This window comes from Octodon degus, unplaced genomic scaffold (genome assembly GCF_000260255.1).
Source record: "Octodon degus isolate 3935 unplaced genomic scaffold, OctDeg1.0 scaffold00141, whole genome shotgun sequence".
Lineage (NCBI taxonomy): Eukaryota > Metazoa > Chordata > Mammalia > Rodentia > Octodontidae > Octodon > Octodon degus.
In genome coordinates this window covers 455,623-472,009 of record NW_004524717.1, presented here as the reverse complement: position 1 = coordinate 472,009, position 16,387 = coordinate 455,623, and the positions used below count along the sequence as shown (strand labels likewise).

The following is a 16,387-nucleotide window of genomic DNA, read 5'->3' as shown; positions in this document are numbered from 1 at the left end:
TCTCAAAGTGCTCTCTGGCTGATACAAAGATCCAAGTTTTTCCTCACTGGTACTAACTGTAGAGGGCGGGGTAGGGTGGGGGATGGGGAGGTGCGGGATGGATTTCCCAGAAGCAGCAGCGTCAACAAGCTACACCAGGTTAAAGTGATTCTGTACTCAAGACAATAGCTGGTCCTCACACCCACCCTGAAAGGAGGAACAGTATTCTGGCATCCATAATTTACTTTAAAATACTCCTGATGGAGATGTATATGCACGTTAAGTTTGTTACACGCCTCACCATTCCCAAGGATTGCAGATACCCTACCGCAGCTATTGTGGAGGTCATACCAGAAGAGGGGCTGCTGGAATGCTTCAGCTTGCCTCTGCTCCATGCCCACTGTGGTACTAATTAGCACAATGAACTGTAAAACTGTTTTGCACGTCAAGTTGGTGACTTACTGGCATAATCGATTTCAAAAATAGGCACTGGCTGTAAAATTAAGGGTTATTTAAGCTTCAAGAATCATTCAGCTGTTTCCTGGATGAAGCCCCCAGCCCCAAACCAGTCTCTCTTGGACGACACTTAAACCCTAAACATGCCTAAAAGTGTTCACCTATAAACCGTAGTACTGTACTCTGCTTGCCTGGTGCCATCTACAAGGTACATTTGCACCCCGCCATCCTACGGCAGAAGGAGCATTTCATGTCCGAGGCAGACATAAGATGTAAGAGGCGGAGGGGGCCCGTCCTAGGTCAAATCCACAGCTGGTGCCTGACTGCGTGAGCGCGCATGTGCACACGCGCTTCCTAAATGACGTTTCAGGTGGATGTGAAACCCGTTTTCTTTACACACAGTAACGGGAACAGAAGAATAAGGGAAAGAACTTTCTAACCCTCACGGGCCCCCGGCTGGGCCCCACCAGGAGAGCTACCGCAGCGCTTGGGAGCAGGGCCTAGTCCCAGCAGCCAGCTCAGGAGGGCGGCCAGCGTCCCCGCCAGCCGGGCCGCAGGGGTCTGAGCAAGGCCGCGGGCCTCGCGGGCTCCAGGCCGACGCCCTGCTCACTACCTCCGCCAGCCCTGCACGGGCGGTAGGGAGCCGGGGTGGGCTCACTCACCCTTGTGGCAGTGCGACAGGAAGTAGGCACGGGCTTTCAGGTTCTCCCTGTCGAAGCGATCTATGGAGATGGTTGGGTACTCGACCATCTGTCCCTGGAAGGAGCTCATTGTCCCGGGAGGACTCCACCACAAGCCAGCCTTCAAAGCCCCGGCAAACACCTCTGGCCTCCACTTCCGCGAACCTACACGCTCTCTCTCCATTGGCCGGCTGAACGCAGCCGCGTCCAATCAGAGAACGCTGCGGTCGCGGGGTGGGGGGGCTGCTGGCGGGCCGACTTTACTCCCAGAGCTTCGCTCTACTCCTCCAGGGGAGGGGTTTGGCGCACCTAAAGTCCAGATCCGGTAGGAAGCAGAGGATGCCTAACGCTGGCTGCGATCCCGGGAACGTGCCCCTGCATGCTGGTGATACAGGGAGAAAAACTGATCTCCCAACCTAAAAGGTATCTAGACGAGTTCGTGTTCTCTAAAACCAAGGAATGAATTTTAGGAACAGACGGAGGTTAAGAGCAGAATATTTATAGAGAGAGATAAAGCTTCTGTCCAAGAGAGGGACAGAAGGGGGACCCGAGCGGGTTGCCCGGGAAGATGCCTTTTCCAGGGATTTTATAGAGCAAAACGACGTGGTAAGGCGAATCTAAGGTGAAAACCATGGGAACTCGCTTAAGTAGGCATGAGGTGGGGCAAAACTATGGTCAACCAATGAGATTACAAGCACCATTGCTCAGGTAAAGTTGATTAAAATCGGGATCAAATGGGAGAGCAACTCATAGCAAGCGGGCAAGAATACAGAGCAAAGTCTCTTCCTGTTGCGGTTGGACTAGTGACTCAGGCTCTTTCAAGTTGACAGGATACCTGTTTAGCATATCAATCTCTGATGCCCACCCTTAGGGAACTATGTGACTGCATTTGTCTACCCTTTTATTTTTGCTGAACCAGGGACTGAACTCTGGCCCATGCGCTTGCCAGGCAAGCGCTTATTCTACTGAGCTATCTCCCCGGCCCTACATTTGTCTACTCTTGTCTTGAAATCTGGCCCACAGCAGAGTGTCTGTCCATAGTTGCAAAGTCACCTTGTCTTCCATATTGTCCTTGAGGGCCTGGCCCTAACTGCCTATAGTATTTCTGTCTAATTTAGCTACCTACAACACTGGGATGACAGACACCAGGGGTGAGAGAAGATGCACTCCTAGGGTTGGACTGACATCTGCTTCTCCACGCTGGAACCCTGCTCCTTCCAGGAAAATCAGAGCCTGGCTTGATCACCACCGCCCCTTCACTCAAACAGGCGTAGTCACCCCATGATGGAAACCAAGACCTGCTCCCTGTCCAGCAAGAACAGTCCCATGGTAGGAGCCATCTGACCCTCGAACCCTAGGAAACCCTAGCCAGAACCAAAGTGATGTTCGATTGCACCCTGGCCCACCTCTGGTAACGCCAAGACTGACCACTGCCTTTGGTGAGAGCAGGATTCCAGAGAGTATCTAAGTGAGACTCTCCTGTAGCTTCGTCCTCATCCTGTCTTCTTAGTTTCTAATTCTGCCTAATTAACCTACCTGTGCCTTAGAATCAAGAACAAATTAGTTGGGCCAAATTGGGGCACTCCATTGGGCCCCATATGGTGAGAGTAGCGCCCCTCTCAAACTTGTTTTATCTCTGAAATGGTAGTAATAAAGCCTACCGAAAGTGTTGAACAAAAATACACTGTAAACTGGGTATGGTGGCACACGCCTGTAATCCCAGCCTTTGATAGGCTGAAATAACAAGTTCAAGGCCAGTCTGGTCTACATAAAGTGAATTCAAGGCCAGCCTGAACTGCACAGTTTACTACAAAACAAAAAGTAAGTCAGGCATGAACAAAAAATGTGATGTAACAGTAAATTCTACCCAAGCCTAAGTGCTCAAGAAATATCAGGTATCATTATTTACTTGATATTTCCTAAGGGCAGGCACCGTACTTGAACCAGGACACACATAAAGGATTAGCTATAGCCTAGCAAGAGTTTACAGTCCAGCAGGAGAAATCCACCAAAACATAACTGCAAGGGTTTTACAGAAGCTTTAAGTGAAAGTGTTTGGGGGGAGGGGGTAGAACAGGCAGCTAAAGACCTCATTTCTGCAAAGGAAAAGGGACATCAGAAAAACCTGAGGCCAAGGCAATGGTGCACATCTGCAGTTCTAGCTAAGTGGAAGCCTGAAACAGGAAGACCATAAGTTCAAGATCAACCTGGGAAATTTGACAAGACCCTGTCTCAAAATTTTAAAAGGGGGCTAGTGATGTAACTCAGTGGTAGAGCATTTGCCTAGCATGTGGAAGGTCCTGAGTTTAATGTCTAGTACCAAAAAAAGAAAAGAGGGAAATGGAGAGAGAGAAAAGAAAAAATGTTAGTCAAGAAGATGAATTTGAAGTCCCATTCTGGGTCCAAGAATCATGGAAAATCCTAGAATGAGCTTTTGTTCAGCCAGAGCACTGCAATCCATCCATTTTAACCTAACTGTTGGGCTCAAAAAAAAGAGTGAAAAGGTAAGTCAGGCATGAACAAGCTAAGACTAAGAGACCTCAAACACTAGGCTAAGTGATTCAACTTCAGCAGAGGGAAATTGGTTGGCTCCAACCAAAGTGTGACAGCAGAGTTTAAAACAGTATTTCGCAATGTCTGTTCCCTGGAGTAGCATCACCCATCATATCCAAGAACTTGTTCAGCCCAGAGCTACTAAATCAGACTCCAATGGGGCCTTGCAATCCTGGTTTCAACACAGGTAGTTGACTGATACTTCAGTCTGAGAACATTTGGGTCTAGGGTAAAGCATCAATATAAGAAGCTGCTGCAATATTCTGGGAAACTTGATGTTTAAGATATAGGCATATTGGATTAAGATCCCAGTTAGAGGGATGACCTTGAGGCTTCAAAAGCAAGATGGCGACTATCCTGAGGCTGAGTGTCCTCCGTGGGGCCCAGGGATCCCGAGGCCTGTTTCTTCAAACTCCAGTGGTAAAACCTGCTCATGTCTCAGCATTTCTCCAAGACCGACTATCTCCAGGATGGTGTGGAGCCCAGCACATTCACCTATCGCCAAGCTGCCATGCTGGTTCCAAGGCTGCGTCTGTCCACTGGACTAGTGAAAGAGCAGTCAGTGTTTTGCTCCTGGGCCTGCTTCCTGCTGCATATTTGAATCCTTGCTCTGCAATGGACTACTCCCTGGCCGCAACCCTCACTCTTCACAGTCACTGGGGCCTTGGACAAGTTGTGACGGACTATGTTCATGGAGCTGTGCCCCAGAAAGCTGCCAAGGCAGGCCTTTTGGCACTCTCAGCTTTAACTTTTGCTGGCCTTTGTTACTTCAACTACCATGACGTGGGCATTTGCAAAGCTGTTGCCATGCTGTGGAAGCTCTGATCTTCTGGACTTACTACTTTAAGGATTGATTGTGCGCCTCTTTGCCTCTGCTCTGTCATGCCATTCAGCTCACAGTAAGCAAAAAGTAACGGATAAGTTCATCGGGCCTTGTGAGATGGTCATTTGTAGTATTTAAGGTCGAGAGGAATTGTATCCAAGAAATAGTGAGACTGAGTTCTGTGTTTTAGTGAGTTAATGGGTCTGCCTCCCAACTCACAAGACTCAGTATAATTAAACATTGCATATGAGCTTTTGCCTTTTAATTTATCTTTTAAAGAGAATTCAGCTTTATTATTATCAATTCATGGCCATACTTTTATATTTTTCCTGGGAATAATACATGACTGTACTTTCACATTTTCCCTGGGAATAATAGACAAAGGGAAATTCATGAGTAACTACTTTCCAGAAAATCAGATAGTGCTTAATCTTTGGAAATGTCCCTGACTGTTCATTTGGTACCAGATAATGATGATAATTACTCTGTACCCCAGAGAGACTTTGAAATTAGGAAATGCTGATATTTCATAATACAGATTTCTGAATCCTATGAAGAAAAGCTTGGAGAGCTTCTGAATTTAGGGAAGAGATCTTCTTGCAGATGAATCAGAATACTTCAGATTCCAAATTCATTCTCAAAAATGTTTTGTTTGCTCTAGAATGATTGGTTCACAATGTAAAATTGTAAGTAATAAATTACTTTCCCTTTGTGGGAATTGCTAATGAGAAAGTGTATTCTGTAAAAAGAAACATTTTTTTTAAATAAAAGGTTGCATAATAATAAAAAAAAAAGATCCCAGTTAAAAACACTCCCAGGGTTGATATAATCTGAAGTATGTAGCCCAGGCATGTGGTTCAGTGGTGAAGTGTTTGCCTAGCATCTATGAAGCCTTGAGTTCAACCCCACTACCACCAAAATTAAAATACCCAACTGATAATCTCTGGTACCAAACAACACTGGGAACGTTTCACCAGACCTTACATAAGCAACTTCGGTGAGTGTCTTTCCTTATTGACCTTTGAAAGGACTCAAGCAAGATATGAATAGGCCCACAAAGGCAGAATATTCTAACAAAATTGTGGAAATAAAATTTAAACTTTCATTCACTGAAACTGCCATCTTGGCTCTCACTGCCCTTTCCCTTAAGGTTATATTTTCATCTTGTACTGTTTCATTTTGCAATAAATTCTGCTCTTCTTTCACAACTTTTTTTTATTATCTTGATTGAATTCTTTGATCAAGAACACAAACACTGTTGTCAGGTATGATAACACACATCTGTAATTTCAGACACATGGGAAGCTAAGGCAGGAAGATTACTTCAAGTTCAAGGTCAGGCTGGACTGCATAGGAGATCCACCCTCAAAAACCAAAACAAAAATAAAAAGACCTCCTCCTGCCAGCTGTGTAACAAGGCTATTTCCTTCCATGGTCAGAGGAGCAGCAGGGGCAGGTGGTGATGGTGAACCACATACACTCAATATCTGAAGCTTTAATACCTGCTGTGTGTTTGGCCAGTGTGACTAGAGGGGTGATATCGGGGCACTGAAGAAAGAAGGAGGGATCCTGTGCATATCTTGCAGGGCTTTGCTAGCCTCACAAACGGCAAAGCCAAAGCAGGGCTATTAGTTGAAACCTAATCTGATCTGGGTTTCAAATGGGTTGCTGTGCTGCGGAAGACTGCAGGGCACAGGCTAGGACCTGCTGGGTTCTGCTGCAGCAAGCAGAGGGGGAGCAAAGCAACCCAGGTTTTATCGAGAGTGATAAGGAAGGTAGACAGAGCCAACTTGAGGCGGCTTCGGGCGACCTCTGCTGAAGGTGCAGTGAGGACAGAGCAGTTTTTTCCATGTTCAGCAGAGGAGTGGCTTAGTAGGTTGTTCTGGACAAGGAGTGGAATACTCATTCCACATGCAATCTACAGTTCAGAGAAAGATCATGCCGCGGAGACACATGTGAGAGTTGCAAGTAAACAGTTGGTTTTTAAGTTTTTTAAATAGAGTTTATTCTATTTATGTAATTTAATTTGTAATAATATAATTTGTGTTTTAACGATCAGCTCACACAATCCCTAAATTTTTAACTACTGGTTCTCATGGGCCCTAATGAGCTGGCTTCAGGGCACCATTGCCTTTGTCTCTCCCCCTCTCCGATGTACTACGTTCAAAATATGCAGCTTGAATTTGATCACTTTTCATTAAAATGGATTGTACTTAAATATAATAATGAAGATAATATTAGAAAAACAAAGCTATAGAGGTAATTCGCACTAGCTGAGAGGAGAACAGTTCCAGAAACACTAGCGGTCTCTGATCTTGTACATTTTCTTAGGAAGTTGGGTCTGGGATTTCATAAACACCAAGCAGCACCTCTTCCTCCTCCACTAGCATCTAACCTTTTCATCTCCACCTAACTGCCGCCGAACCGCACCCACTCACCGCGCATGCGCAGAGCCCACCTAGAGGGACGGGACTTAATCAAGGGCGGGGCCTGGGCGAGTCACGCCCCCGGGGGGGTGGGGCTCCAAAGTTGCTAGGAGACGCGAAGACTGAGCGGGATCTCACGGCTGTTGGCCTCAGCCAGCCCAGTCGAACCGCCAGAGCTGAGGCGTCCAGCAGCTCAGAGCTGCCGAAGAGCTGCGTCCGGGACAGGGCTCTTGGCTCTGCCGAGCTAGGGTAACCGGGTAGCCGGGCGGGTGGGAGGGCGCGCAGCCCGCCCCTCTGCCCGAGCTCCTCCCTGCTCGAGACTCGCCGGTCCCTTAGGTCCCCCCTTGTCCTTTCTCGGCGGGCTGTGTCTTTACTTGGCCTCTGCTGGATTTGTTATTCTGCCTCCTTTGGCTCTGAAGGCCTCAGCTGTAAGACCCAGGACTTCGATCCTAAGGCACAGACTCCCCTCTCCACCCCAGCACCTTCCAGGTGGCCGCGTCTCGGACGCCTCGGTCCCGAAGCGGGGTGGTGCCTTTGGGGCCGCGTCGGTCTCCGCTGCGCACCCAGCCGGGGAGTGCGAGCGCCCCCGGGCGGGAAGCACTGAGCCGGCTGAGCTTCAGGGGCCCAAGAAGTTATCGTTCTAGCCGAGACTGCAAGCTAGTTAAAGGGTTCCTTTGCCACTCCTCCCACTTGTGAAAACCCCGGATCCGGGTCCCCACAGGCCAGGCTCAGCCACAAAAGCTCCAGTAAAACGGTGGTGCAGGGGACGGCTGAGAGCTAACGGGCTGTGGGAGTGGATAGGCGGCCTGCTCGGGGAGGATGGTCCTCATGAGGAGTGGCTAGGGGTTGATTCCGCTGTTGCTCAGAGAAGTGCCTTTGGCTTGAAAGGGCGGCCTGGTTCCCGCGAGGTGGTTGCTTCTGCTTGGGGTGGGTTTCAGGTGGTGACAGATGACCTCGTATTGGGAGATCCCATCTTGGGGTGTGTGTCCAGCCAGACTTTGGAATCCAAGGCTTGCAGGTGCCGCCCCAAGGGAAGGAATCTTGAAAAGAGCATTGTGAAAACAGAGTTCAACAGTTGAACGGCTTCACAAATCCTGAAAACAGCTCAGGGTTGATGTCCTCAGTCTTGAAGGGCGATGAGATAAATTCAATAAATTAGGGTTGATAAACATTGTACTCATTACTTAAGTGATTAACACACTTAAGCAAACAGGGCCCAAGGGAGATGTTCAAAATGAAGCCAGAGATACTAAGGTTTATCTTGGTTTCTGTTACTGTTGCGTATTCATTGGCCCAGCCTCAGAGTCCTTTTTACAGAAATAATGAAATGGGAAGAACCTGGAAGATTAGGCAGGATGATAATCTGGGATTTGATATCACTAAAAGCAAAAGACACTGAACAGCAAAAGAAAAGATGAGTCTTGATGTGGCTGGCTAACCCAGAAGCAGCCACTGTTGAACTGAAACCCAATTGTCGGGCACTTGAGACTTGTACTTTTTCAGTACCTGTATAACCCAGATAGTGTTTCATAAAATTCACTTTTCACAAACTAGTAAGTCAGGTATTGTCATTTCCCCTTTGGGGAGAAATAATTTAATATAATACAGATTAAATGTATTTTTATGATTTTTTTGCCACAACTTTCCAAAAAGAAACCTATCTGAGAGTTCTGAATAGTACTCTTGTTACTCATGGAACTAGTTATGCCACTGAATTTCTCCAAATCACTGATATAGTTAAGGAGTTTTAAGTTGATCTTTCTTGATTTTAGTTTCACTGTTTTTGATAAGTTGAAAGTAAGCAGGGTGTGGTAGCACACACCTGTAATCCCAGCCCTGGGGAGGCTGAGTCAGGATGATTGCCATGAGTTAGAGACCAGCCAGAGCTACACAACAGCTCAAGGCCAGGCTAAACAATATAGCAAGACCCTGGCTACAAAACAATGAAAGAAAGAGGAAAAACTGGAATTTATACCCACTATACATAGCAAAATTACAGTAGACACAGAGAAACCTGCTGTGGTAGGAATGACGTTCATGTTCCCTTTAGATATTTTGAGAAAACAAACTTGGAAATGCCTGATTATATATATATATGTGTGTGTGTGTGTGTGTGTGTGTGTGTATCTTTCTGCTGAGAAAAAATAGTAATATCTCCAGAAGTCCAATTGAATGCAGTGTATTTTCTGTTCTGGTAGATGTCACATTTTTATATGTGTAGTTGACATAACTGTATGACCAAAGAATGACCAAAGGTTATACAAATGACATTCAGGTCAAAAGCTTTTGAATGAAGATGAGCAAAGACGTTAAATATCAAGAAGCCAAGACTAAAGCAAAAACACCTTTGAGAAAACAAAAACCAAAGATCATACAATTACTTTTAGAAAATACACTTCATCTATAAAAACAGTGTAGGTAATTCAACCTATAAATTCATATAAAAACATGACTCATTTTGAAGAGTTTTTCTTCTGTTTTGTTTTGTTTTTGAGACAGAGTCTCACTGGGTAGCTCAGACTAGCCTTGAACTCACTTTGTAGCCCAGGTTGGCCTTGAAATCAATGGTGATCCTCCTGCCTCAGCCTCCTGAATGATGGGATTACAGATATGTGCCAACATGCCCAGCTTGAAGGTATTTTTAACACTATGAATTCATGATTTCCTCTTTTTTTTTTTTTTTTTTTTTTCAGAATTGGGGATTGAACTCAGGCCCTTGTGCTTGCCAGGCAAGCGCTTATTCTACTGAGCTATCTCCCCAGCCCCATCCTCTTTCATGTTTCTATAATATTTTCTATTATATAGATATTCTAATGTATATATTTGAATGGATTATCAGACTGTGCTTCTTATGTCAACTTACTTAGTATCATATTCCACACGTCAGTGACATGATGAACTTCCCATCAAAGTGAGTGAAATGGGCTGGCAAGATAGCTCAGTGGACTAAGTGCCTGCTTAGGCAAGTGCAGGGACCAGGGTTTAATCCCTAGCACCACATGCCACAATGGCTCTGCCCTGGGCTAGCTGAGCTGGCCACTGAGACAGGGCATGATGGAACATGCCTGTAGTCCCAGCACTGGGCAGGCTGAAAACAGGAGGATCACTTATGAGTCAGAGCTGTAGTAGTGAGACCCTATACCAAATTTATAAAAAAAAAAAAAAGTAAGTAAGTAGAATTGAAGGATAAGGATTTTAATTGAAACATGATTAATTTATTTTCTTGCTAGATATTCCAAATTTTATATATCATGCAATACAATAACAATACATTCTCTTAAAATTCAACCTAAGCATGAATCATGAATTGATAACTGAAGATCAAAGTGTTTTTTTAAAGCTCACCTATTAGAAAAACTCTAATTTTCTCTGGTTGAGTCAACACACAAGTTGATGTTCACATTTGAAAAAATATGAACATGTAATTTTCTATGTTGCTGTTACTTCAGGAGAAGTAACATATGACTCAAATGACAATATAAATTAATTTATATCTAGAGCTCTGGAGCTAAGTCCAAATAATGGTGGGAATTACGATTTTTGAGACAAGTGTCTCCCTATGCAGTGCAAACTAGACTTGAACTCATTGTGTACCCCAGGCTGGCCTCAAACTTCTGGCTATATTCCTTCCTCAGCCTCTAGAGTGCTGGCATTACAAGCATGCACTAGCTAACTGGGAACTATGGTTTTAGTACTACAAATAAATGCCATACTCTGGAATATGAAATCAGTAATGCAGGGCTGGGAGATAGCTCCGCAGCGTAAGTGCCTGCTTGGCAAGCTCAAGGTCCCAATCCCTTGTACCACATGCCGTGGTGGCCCCGGAACCAAGTGTGGTGGCACATGCCTGTAATCTCAGCACTAGGGAGGCCAAGACAGGAGGATCATGATGAGCCTGAACTGCATGGCAAGACCCTGGGTCCAAAAAATGATAATAATAATAATACAAAAATCTAGAGAAAAGAAAAGAGAAAGTTAATCTTTTTCATAGAAGAAAGCCCACCAGTGCTTGTATATGGTTGATGCATTAAGCTGAAAGAAACAACCTGGTCTCCTGGCAGCCCCATTATCTTTTATTAACCACGGAGGCTCTTTTAGGTGCATCGTTCATAATCAAGATACATTCACCTGAAATTCAGCAAATATGTTCTTTTCCATTTCCACTTTCCTGCTGTTAAATCCAGGTAAAACTAAGTTTACCACCCATGTAAAAGCATTTATTATAGGACTTTTTATATATAAAATTATCAAATCTGTCATCATTCATCATTAATTTGGGGCAGTGTTCATACAATATCAAAGATGTGTTTTTCTTACTGATGCATATGTGTACTTTAATGTATTTCTTAACCTGTTGAACCTAATGAATATTTGGAATTGTGGTCAAAAAAATTTTAAAAGGACTAATGCATAGGAAGTCTGACTTTATAATGTTTCAGCCATCTTGAAAGATACTTTAATAGAAAAAGGGATTCAAGGAATTATGGTGTAAACTCTGGGCACTTTATTTCAACTAATGATGTTTGCTAATAAGACAAGAAGTAGCTGAGCAAAACAAGTACTAGATTACATCCTTGAGAAGCAGATTGTAGGGGTTTAGGGCCGGGCTGCCTGGCAGCCATGAGGTCCTGAATTTGATTGCTAGCACTGGAAAAGTGAGCAAACAAAACAACTGACCTTAGAAGTTTGGTGAGTAGATTTGTAAGGTGATCCCAGGGCCTCACGTGTGCTAGGCACTTGTTCTACAGCTAAACTACACATAAGCCCCAAGGCTGGTGAGTGGACAGGTACATCCATATAGAGCTGGATGTTTGAGTTTCCTAGGCCCTTGGTGACCTCCTCCATCATTAATGTCCTTGGTGTCACAACAGCCATACAGCTTGCAAGTAGGCCTGTTGTTGCATTGATCTGCCACAGGATAGGGTGCCACGGCACCCTGGATGCGTGGAGGGCAGTGATGGGGACATCTCCACACAGCTCACGAGTAGAAGAGAAACCATTGCTTCCCAGCATGAAAAAAAGGGAAGAGAGACCACTGATCATACATTCTGTTTTTTAAGGAAAAAGAGACAGTTTTAAATACAGTTAATTAAAAATATTGGGACATCTACAGAGTAGTTATAAATAAGAATATGTTTTCAGAAATGTGTGAGCTATTACCTGGAACACTAGAACTGGTATAGAGCCTTTAGGATATTACTCGTAATGACAGATACAATTTTATTAGAGGTTTTGGGATTTATGGAAGAGTGGTTGCTTTCCAAAACAGAGTATGACTCTTTCAAAAAAATTTAATTGAATATTTAAAATGCAATATGTTTACTAGGATTCTTAGTTCTATATAATTTTGCCATAGTTTTGTTCATTCTAAAGGGACTTTAAACATTGTTACTGGTCTATTAATGTTGTTTTAAAATCTTTCAGAAATAATTGGTAATTGAGGCCTCTGTAGTCATGGCTACTTCTGACATGAAACCCAAATCAATAAGTCGTGCCAAAAAATGGTCAGAAGAGATAGAAAATCTGTACAGATTTCAACAAGCAGGATATCGTGATGAAATTGAATATAAACAAGTGAAACAAGTCTCCATGGTAAGATTTATGCCACTACACACTTGAATAAGAAGTGAGTGAGCTTGTTCAATGGTAAAAAGCATTTTTAAAGACAAAGAGCCAAAAAATAACTGAAGAAAATTCTACTGCTAAACCTTTTATAGGGGAGGAGAGTAGGGCCCCAAAAGGTGTTTTGTAAGGCAAACTGGGAAAACCTGCGGCCCACAGCTGGCGTGTTCAGAACTTTTTATTCCAGCAACTGTGTTCTGCTAAGTGAGTCTTATGTAGTAGGTGGATCCTAAAGCAGTCTTTGCTCCCCCACTCAGGAAAACTATTATCAGATAGTTGCATAACTGTTACTTTCCTCCTGTTCATTTTAACCATAAATTAGGGGTTAAGTTAGGTTCTCAGTGGGGTTGTATGTAATAATAATTGTTAAAGAATATCTGAATGATTGTTAAAAAATGGTTGAACATTCCAGGCTTTCCTGAGAGCAGAGACATAGCTTTACTTTACAAAATGTAGACCTTGGGCTGGGGAGATAGCGCAGTAGAATAAGCATTTGCCTGGCAAGCACAAAGTCCTGAGGTCCTGAGTTCAATCCCTGGAACCACAAAAAAAAAAAAAAAAAAAAAAAAGGCCTTGCACTAGCATAGAATTTGTTTTTTATTTATTATTCAGTTCAGGAATTGAACTCAGGATCTTGCACTTGCCAGGTACTTGTCCCACTGAGCTATAGCCCCAGCTCTACAGCAAAGTATTCCTGTCTGTTTAAATTTTTTTAAACTTTTAATTCACTAGTTTTCAGAGACTAATTAATGTATGGATTTTTTAGTTCTTTTTGGTCTCTATTCTGAATATTTCCTTAAAAAGTAGTTAGGAAGAAAATGAAAGAACTACAGACCTAAAATATAAACTAGGCTTGGTGGTTCATCCTTGTAATCCCAGCATTTGGGAGGCTGAGGCAGGAGGATCACCAAGAATGTGAGGCCACCCTGGGCTACATAGTGAGTTCAAGGCCAGCCTCAATTATACAGTGAGGCCCTGTATCAAAAAATAAATCTAAAAGGACTAATATTAGAACCAAAATGTAACAGACTCTTAAATAGACATTAATTTAATAGACAATATTTAGTTGGTAAGAAATAGAGTTAAAATGCTGATCATTGAAGTTTTGATTACTGACTTTTATCTATCTGCCTCTGGGCTGATGAGATAGCTCAAAGTACTGAAGCACCTGCTTAGGCAAGCTTAGGCAAGAGCAGGGACCACGGTTTGATCCCCGGCCTGCCAGCCCCACCCCCAGGGCTGGCTGAGCCAGCCGCAGAGTCAGGGGATACTGGTACACACCTGTAATTGCAGAGCTCCTGCCGGGGAGGCTGAAAACAGGAGGATCACTATGAGTTGAGCTATGTAGTAAGACCCTGTAACAACCAAGTACATTCAATCAATCAGTCAATCTGCCTTCTGATAGCTACTACATTTTATTCTGGTCTTTTTACCAAAAGACAATTTTCATTCCCATACTACCTGTGGCTTTGGAATAAGAAAAACATAAGCATCATCACTCCAATGCTGTTCCAAAATAAGCTTCACACTTTGCCTTAGGATCGGGATGCCAGGGCTGGGTATGGCTCAGTGGTGGAGCACTTGCCTAGCAAGTGTAATGCCCAGGGTTGATGCCCAGCATTGAAAAACTAGAAGAAAGGATTGGGATGTTCCTAAAGACACGCAGGACCCAAGATTGTACAGCAAGTGTGAAGCATGCATCACACCTGCAACTGTACCACAACACCCAGTAATACTAGTGGGATGAAATCAGACATAAGAAGACAAAATATTTCCTTTCAAGAGGAAATTCTAAAATAGAAAGACTAGGGGCTGGGGAGATGGCTCAGTGGAATAAGCGCTTCCCTGGCAAGCGCAAGGGCCTGAGTTCAATCCCCGGTTCCGCCAAAAAAAAATTAAAAAATAAAATATAAAGACTTCAGATTTCTGTGTCGAGCATACTAGGAGACACAAACATAGGTACAAGACTGCTTGAGCTCAGGAACCCTGGGAGTCCATGGGAAGCATGCAGGCCTGCAGAAAGCCCCTCCAGGATTTGCAACGCCCAGCCCTGAACGTGATTCTCCAGGTCACCTGGCCTGTTTCCTCCACCATATAGTGCCTGCCTGAGAGAACTGTCACAGGAGTTAAAATAAAATCTATGTCTAAAGTGCCAGGCATGGCTGTGCAGCCGGTAACTTGCTGAGTGATTACAGAGTGAACGCTGAATAATCGACTGGCATTAATGAATGATAGCTTTTATGATTCATATCAGCATGGAGAGAAAACAGGTAATAACAGGAACATGAAATCATATTCAAGTTGAAGTATATATACTTCAGGAAAAGCAACACAGGGATTTAAAGGAAGGAAAAATGACTTCCTTGTGGGGATGGGGACTATCCTCAAGAATGGTTGCAGATGCCCAGTGGCATTTGCAGAGCTCCTGGGGAGATGGATAGGGTCGCACCTGAAGACTTGCCTTGGGGGCATTCCCACCCCTGTGCAGGGGTCTGAGGTTTGAGTGGAGACCTTTTCCTCCCCAAACGTACCTGCATGGTGCTGACTTCCTTGAGGGAGCAGAAGACAACTACCCTCAAGGGTCTGGTCACTCCATTCAGCCACAGGAAGATCAAGGTCAAAGCCAAAAGAAAAATCAGAGATGGCAATGGATTTAAAAAGACCAATATCTAGAGGCCAGTGAGCAGAGGCCCATTTACCTGTGTGGAGGAAGATCTTGTGTCAGGTGGCTCTGAGTTCCTAAGAGGTGTTGTGCAATGTCTCTTCATGCATTCAGGACCCCAGCACAGGAACAAGAGTGCAGGTGGCATCTTGCGATTGCCTCCTTCTCCCGCTGATGCTACCAAGCTGGGACAGAGAGGTGGCTGTGTCTGGAGGTTAAATGTCAGAGAGCCTGCTGTGGTTCATCAGATATACGGCTGCCTATCTTTGCTAATTCATAAATAAACAAGATAACAGAAAGGAAATAATTTATAGAAACTAAAAGACCCGATACAGATGGTGTCTTCAGCTTTTCTTCCAGTTGAAAGCTCTGTTCGTAAGCAGGGAACATGAAAGGGACAGGCTGGTGAGGACGCCACGGAGCAAGCTCTCACAAAATCAGCAGGTGCACATTTAACAGTAGAAACATGTTAGCCTGATCAAGAATGTCTAACATTAAATTTTGAGAGAAAAGGGAGAAAAATGTTAAATTGGATCAGTTAGCAGATCAATATGGCACAGCAGAGGGTCCAGTGAAGAAAAGAACAGATTGCTGGGGAACACTAAGGACCTCAGACTTTACAGTAAATTTGACTTCAGTCCAGGCACAGTGATGGACACCTATAATCTCAGCTATGTGCAAACCTTAACCAAGACCTTGTTTCAAAATTTTTTTAAAAAGGGATGGGGTGGTTAGGAGTCTGAGTGGTAGAGGGGACATAGCTGGATTGTAGGATGCACAAAACCTGGGTTCAGTCTCCACTACCACACACACAAAAAGGACTTGAGGGTGAATTTGAAATTTAAGCTGAGAGAAATACACAGCACCTTTCTGCCTCTAGCGATGGCAATTTCTTTTGTTCCTTTCTTTTGGGGTTACACCAAGACCTGTCTCCCTTGAGCTGGGATGATGACAGGCATGGCCACCAGGCCAAGCCAAGCCATTTCAAACCTATTTGTCTCATTAAAGTCCCTGCATGACATCCAAAGCAGGCAGCTCCAGTTTCCTCCTTTGATATTACTTTTAGAAATTATGTTTGAAATCATATATAAACATGAGAAAGATGTTCAGATTACTTCAAATGTTTCCATGATCGTGGGGACTCTATAGGCATTTAAATCTAGAAAGTGGGCTGTAGAGAGCAAAA

The 16,387-nt window shown here is 44.1% G+C and overlaps 2 protein-coding genes across 2 annotated transcripts in view; one reads left to right on the top strand and one right to left on the bottom strand.

Annotated features, from left to right (window-relative positions):
* The window catches only part of Dclre1c (DNA cross-link repair 1C), a 59,460-nt gene extending 58,198 nt beyond the window's left edge, over positions 1-1,262 (bottom strand). The window contains exon 1 of the mRNA XM_004641777.2: positions 1,098-1,262. Coding sequence (XP_004641834.1) covers positions 1,098-1,206 — 109 coding nt within the window. The 5' untranslated portion in view covers positions 1,207-1,262. The remainder of the gene's footprint in view (positions 1-1,097) is intronic.
* A 2,730-nt stretch (positions 1,263-3,992) lies between these two features.
* On the top strand, positions 3,993-4,901 carry LOC101562257 (succinate dehydrogenase [ubiquinone] cytochrome b small subunit, mitochondrial-like). Its single transcript, XM_012517041.2, has one exon. It carries the CDS (start codon positions 4,014-4,016, stop codon positions 4,491-4,493), a length of 480 nt encoding a protein of 159 aa, XP_012372495.1. The 5' UTR covers positions 3,993-4,013; the 3' UTR covers positions 4,494-4,901.
* The last annotated feature ends 11,486 nt before the right edge of the window (positions 4,902-16,387 follow it).